This window comes from Stegastes partitus, unplaced genomic scaffold (genome assembly GCF_000690725.1).
Source record: "Stegastes partitus isolate 25-593 unplaced genomic scaffold, Stegastes_partitus-1.0.2 Scaffold376, whole genome shotgun sequence".
Lineage (NCBI taxonomy): Eukaryota > Metazoa > Chordata > Actinopteri > Pomacentridae > Stegastes > Stegastes partitus.
This window is the reverse complement of record NW_007578107.1, coordinates 123,870-130,151: the sequence shown is the minus strand read 5'-3', so window position 1 is coordinate 130,151 and position 6,282 is coordinate 123,870. Positions and strand designations below refer to the sequence as shown.

The 6,282-nt window shown below is 38.9% G+C and overlaps 1 protein-coding gene across 1 annotated transcript; it reads right to left on the bottom strand.

Annotated features, from left to right (window-relative positions):
• Positions 1-2,724: 2,724 nt before the first annotated feature.
• Positions 2,725-4,660, bottom strand: hcrt (hypocretin (orexin) neuropeptide precursor). Its single transcript, XM_008284851.1, has 2 exons — positions 4,560-4,660; positions 2,725-3,256 (listed from the first exon to the last, which is right to left on the bottom strand). Exons 1-2 carry the CDS (start codon positions 4,644-4,646, stop codon positions 2,915-2,917), a joined length of 429 nt encoding a protein of 142 aa, XP_008283073.1. The 5' UTR covers positions 4,647-4,660; the 3' UTR covers positions 2,725-2,914.
• Between the last annotated feature and the right edge of the window lie 1,622 nt (positions 4,661-6,282).

Here is a 6,282-nt window from a genome sequence, read left to right as displayed (position 1 = left end):
TCTTTTCATCAGACCTTCTATGGACACAGAGATCAAAGGTCAGCGTGAACAAACACAGACCCTGACTGCTCTGCTTCAGCTACTTTACAGGATTACATCATGGAGCCCAGGCTGAGCACGATGAAACTGGACAACCTGCATCTAAAATATAAGAAAATTCAGGAGTTTACACCAGATGAGTTTTTATGGAGCTACAACAGGGACTGTGTTAGTTGTCACTGAAAAAGAAATAGTCCTTGAAACATTTGTTTTCTTTATGTATACTTTCAATGACAATTTTTTAAATTTTTTTAAAATGATTTTTAAAGTGTCTCCATTTGGGGTGGAGGGGAGGAGCCTGAGGGGGCGGGGCAAGTCGTGCATTATTTACAGATCATTTGTATATAAAGGAGCGTTGACTGCTGGTCGATTAGTTTTTGCACCAAGAAAATTTTGCTTCTTCCTGGTTGACATCTTGAATTTTTGGAGCCAGAGATGAAAAAAAAAGATGCACTCCTTGCCCCTCCCCTCAGACTCCTCCCCTCCACGCCAAAAGAGAGACAGAAAGTTGTCACCATCCATCATCTATACACCACTTAATCCTCACTAGGGTCATGGGGGGCTGGAGTCTATCCCAGCTGACTCAGGGTGAAGGCAGGGGACACCCTGGACAGGTCACCAGTCTATCACAGGGCTACACTTAGAGACAGACAACCAAGCACACTCACATTCACACCTACGGACAATTTAGAATCACCAATTAACCTCCTGTGTGGGAGGAAGCTGGAGAACCTGGAGAGAACCCACGCTGCACGGGGAGAACATGCAAACTCCACGCAGAAAGATCCTCACCAGGACGTGAACCAGCAACCTTCTAGCTGTGAGGCTACGATGCTAACCACTGTTCCACCTTGCAGCTTCACTTGTCCAATATTACAGATTCTAAATCAATGACATGATGAGAAATAACAGTGAATGTTTCAGGTTTTTATCTTCAGTAGTTCTTCAGATATTGTTCTTCAAACAGGCTCAGATTTTAATGTTTGACATGTGAAGCCAAAATTTTACAGATATCTAATAAATATCTAGATTTCATCCAAAAGCATTTTCAGGCAAATCAGACGTGGTCCAGTAGATGAATCCACATGTTTCATTAAATCAACAGAAATTCAGCGTCAGCGTCCTGATAAGAAAATCAGATGCTCTTTAGTCAACCAAGAGACGGCCTTCAGCTAGTTTCAGAGTGTCGCCCAAGAGTGACCAAACTGAGCAAGAGAAGAGGAGGAAACCTGACAATGTGTTTAAAAGGAGACTTATCTGAACCAGAATCCAACAAAGACGCAGACGTCCACAAGTTTCAGCCAAACAGATAGTCGATTGAGTTGAACAAATATCTGCTGCTGAGATCCGCTCCGGTGTCCCTTATTGTACAGGAAGTTGATAAAAATCCACCATCCTAAGCTGCTCTGGTTACTTGTGAAGCAGAGATGACCAGAAACTCCATGAAGCTCCTCGTTTTTGTCTGCAGCTCCAACTCTGGTCTCCTTCACGCTGCTTCTGTTCAGCTCACAGGTGTTTCTGATTTAACTCCTCCCTTGTTGTCCACGTAGAAAAAAAAAAAGATTTCTTCTGTGCATTTTCTTTACTTTTTCTGCTGCAGCGGTCTGTTGAGGTACACTGTAAAAAATAACAGTGAAAACAGCAGCAACATCTTAAAGATTTAAATACAGCTAGCAGAGTAATTTTACAGTTTCATGTTGTCAAAGGACAAATTAATATTTCTAAAAGTACAGTTGACATGTAAATTAAGAGTTTGGTGACTTTACTATAATGAATGGAAAAAAACAAAACAAAAACTTTATTTATCCCAGAAGGGAAATTCAATAATATATAATTATCTTTAATTTGACAAAACAGGAAAAATCTGTAAAGTTAAAAAGATTGTTTACAATTTTTAAATTCTTATTGTCCAGATGCTTTCTTTAAAATTGGGGCAAATAATTGTACATTTTATTATAAAAATTTAAATACATACATTTTCTGGACAAACACTGTAAATGAACATATTTCTATTTGTAAAACTGCAGACTTTTCATGTACACAATATGAACAGTTTGGCCTTTTCTTTGACAGTCAACATGTAAATTCATACTTTTGTCTGTGATTTTACTAATTATTATTTGCAACTGAACAAAACAAGGAAAATCTGTAAAAAAAAAAAAAATAAATAAAAAAAACCCAACTAACTCAGCTGTGATAAACGGTCACATCACAATAACTCAGTGACTACTCGGCTAAACTGGGCTGCAAGGTGGCTCAGTGGTTAGCACTGTTGCCTCGCAGCAAGAAGGTCACCTGTTCACGTCCTGGTGAGGACACCCGGGATCTTTCTGCGTGGAGTTTGCATGTTCTCCCCGTGCAGCGTAGGTTCTCTCTGGGTTCTCCAGGTTCCTCCCACACAGTCCAAAAACATGTTGAGGTTAATTGGTGATTCTAAATTGTCCGTAGGTGTGAATGTGAGTGTGCTTGGTTGTCTGTCTCTAAGTGTAGCCCTGTGATAGACTGGTGACCTGTCCAGGGTGTCCCCTGCCTTCACCCTGAGTCAGCTGGGATAGACTCCAGCCCCCCGTGACCCTAATGAGGATTAAGCGGTGTATAGATGATGGATGGATGGATGGACTCGGCTAAACTGCAGGTTGTGTTAAACTGCTGTGTTTTTGTAAGTAAAAGAGTGAACACACGTCGTCTTAAAGCTTTTTTATTACATCACAAATCCATTTACATTTATGTACAGAGTCTTCTTCAGGTTCTCACACTCACAGTTCAAAGAAAATCACTAAAATTGTTTCTACATGAGTAAAAATTGTACATTTTTTGCAATAACGGTGTGATTTCTCAACTCAAATCTCAATTTGAAGTCCCAGTAAACTTGCTTTCACACAGGTAAAGGCGTGGTGACGCTGGTTCTGGTCCGTTCCACCCAGTCCTCGGTTCTTTTCCCCATGGTGAGGATCCCTGCCGCCTGGTTCCTGGAGACCTGCAGCAGCTGGTGGAGGCGGTTCTGCAGCCGGTGCTCGTCCTCGGCCCGTTTGCCCAGAGTCAGGATCCCGGCCGAGGCGTCTCCGCTCAGGGTTCCACCGAGGCCTTTGGTTCCGGAGCGACACAGCAGAACGTAGAGGCGACACGAGCGACTGGGCTGCCTGCAGCACTCGGACACGCTGTGAGCGTCGCAGGTCAGCTGGGACAGCAGCAGCATCAGCACCAGAACCAGGACTTTCTGCTCAGGGACGGATTAGATTCAGAATATGACCTTCTTTTTGCAATTTTACTAGATATCATCTGTAATTTAACAAAACTGGGAAAATCTGTAACAGTTTACAGAATTTATTGGCATTTTTCAGCCGTAGATGTCTGAAAAATGTAAAAAAAAATAAAATAAAATAAAATAAAAAAAAGTCCAGTAAAGATTGTAAAAGAACAAATTACTATTTGTAAAAACAGAGATAATTGGTAAAAGTTTAAGTCTTTTTTTTTTTTAGCAGTCTACAAGTAAATTAATACTTCACTACTGCTTCAATATTTTGAATATTATTTTTTAATATGTTCAATTTTGATGTTCAACTGTACTGTACTAAATTGTAAATAAATAAATAAATAAAATTTAATCAGGCAGCAAAGGTGCCAGAAAAAAAGGGTTTAAAAGAAATGCTAAAAAAAAAAGTAATATTCAAAAACTGCAAAAGAAAAAATTGTGACAATATTGGCAAATATCTGTAAAATAATTATATATTTAAGCTCATTTAAATATATTTTATGGATAAACATTGCGAAAGAATTAAATGCTGTTTGTAAAAATATACATTTCTGATTTAACTAATTAAGATTGAATTAAAAGTAAAATACCACCTTTTTACTATGATTTACAAAAACTCAGTTAACATGTAAATTGTTGTTTTTTTTTTTTTTGAAATATAATTTTTCTAGATGTTATCTGCAATTGAACAGAATTGGGAAAATCTGAAAAATTACAATTAAAAAATTATTCATTGTATTTAAATTCTTTAGAAAAATGATTTTTCTTTCAATTATTGGCAAATTTCTAATAAAAAATAATAAAAAAATGCTAATTTGAAGACAGTAAAAGTTGTGAAATTAAAAAAAAATGTAAATCAAAAATAAATTAACATTATTTTTCTGTGAGCGTTTACTAGTTATCACATATTTCAAAGACCTCAAAACATTTCTGTTGAAATACAGATGTTTATATGTGGAGAATTCTGCCCTGCATTTTCTCTTTTCTTTCTTTTCTTACAGTTTACATGTAAATGAATACTGTTTTTCCATCAGTTTATGAGATATTATCTCTAATTCAACAAAAAGTTTTCCTTAAAACAATGACAAACACATCATATACAATATGATGAACAGAGAGTTCAGGTAGAAGCTGTTAAAAATGTTTGTTTTTTACAGTGTATGTCAGAATCAAAGAAGTGAAGCAGCAAAGTGTTTTTCAGTCAATCTTGGTAAAGCTAAAAAAAAAACTATAAATGTCAAACAGAAGTAAAGTAAACGGGTCTCACCCTGTTGGACGTGTCCATCCCGGCAGCGTTCCGGATGTTGGAGCCGAACCACATCATCATCTTCTGGATCCTGGAAACTGGACTCATCTGATCTCCCCGATGGAACAACAGCCGTCTTTTATATCGCTCTGCGTCGTTCCACACCTTCCACCTCTGGACGTCATTCAGGCCCAACAACACAAACACGACACAAACCCGCTAATTCTCTTGTTGCATTTGCTCATTTGATGTTTGCTGTCAGGTCATTAATTAGCCTGCCGTTGCAGATCATCTCCAAGGCTTCTGTGCGGACTCCTGACCAAGCACAGGTATGTCTTTGTGGCCGCATTGCCCGCGCTTTATTAAGAAATACCGTTACCATGAGCGGGGAGAGACACAAGTCAATTAGCTAATGTGTCCGGCGAGTTTTTAAAAGATCACACGACGTATAACAAACCCTCTGTGATGGCCTTTCTCAGGTCTAATGACAAGCTGACAAAAGGCCATGCTAATGAGCTCCTGTGGGCTTTGTTCTCTCAGATGCCAAACTGACACATCAGGAACACTTTGTATGTTTTCTGTTTATCAGAGTATTACACGGCTGGAAAAAGATCCCAAAAACTTCCAAAAACGAAGGCCACGATGAACTGTGGCCACGTTATCTGCTTTAAAATCCTCGAAAACTCGCAAAATCGGGAGAAAACTTGAGGCTTTTTCTTACTATCTGTTGCCATCTTATGGGCAACAAGCAGCACTGCTCTATATAGACGTTCATAGTCATATAAATGGTAGTTCACTGAGAAATCTTCTAAGATCAGGAGGATTAATGGTGCAAAACAGGGCCTCAAAAGCATATATTTAAATATATTTAATAGGAAGGAATACAGACCTGTGCAATGTCACCTAAATGTCAAATGATTCAAACTTACAGTGATTGCATCACTTCCAGGTTGACCATTTACTATTTGCGGTGATGTAAAATTTAAAAAATAACAGTTTAAACGTACTATTTTAAAAATTCAGGCCCCACAGTAGGAACTCAATGCACCTAAAGTCAGTATACCTTTCATTACTCAGATCTAAATCCCCCTTTTTTTGTTATTACTATTTGTATATCCACCTTTGTGTCCGATGACAGACTCAGTCCTTCATGTCTGTGGAGATTCTCAGTCATCCAGGTCATGGTTAATCTCATGGATTAATCGTAGCAACTGGATTTGCTTGAGTTCCTTGAAGACCTCTCATCCAAGAGCAGTTCTGACTGACTAGTTGGGAGTTTCAGATACTTGAGTTTCAATTTCAGCTACAAACCTCAGCAACAAACCTCCAGCTGAAACCGAAACTCAGGTGTTAATGGCTCCTTAAGTATATAAGGATCTGGAACTCCCAACTAGTCAGTCAGAACTGATGAAGCCGGGACGATGCATTCACTGTGGTCAGGTTCACACTAAACATGCTGGACTCCATCTGAGCCCAATCTTCATCGAACCAAAGAACATCCTTCCAGTGTTCACCTGGCTTCTTTCTCTCTCGCAGTTTTGTACCCAACAACTAGCAAGAGGCTGATGTTCTAAAGTGTCCCTCACACTGCCTGAGCTCCACAGAAACTCTCGTTTCCATTGGTAACCTCTGATGAAATCAAAAGCAGCTGCCTTCTGTTTTTCACAGCTAGATTGTGAAAGTAGTTCACTCTGTGGAGTCATTTTGGGATGACGACCACTGCAGCTCTGATTATTCTTCATAT

Coding starts and splice junctions, on each gene's coding strand:
- hcrt (XM_008284851.1), bottom strand. CDS start 4,646: ATGAGTCCAGTTTCCAGGATCCAGAAGATGATGATGTGGTTCGGCTCC. Junction 3,257..4,559: donor GGATGGACACGTCCAACAGG/GTGAGACCCGTT, acceptor GTCCCTGAGCAG/AAAGTCCTGGTTCTGGTGCT.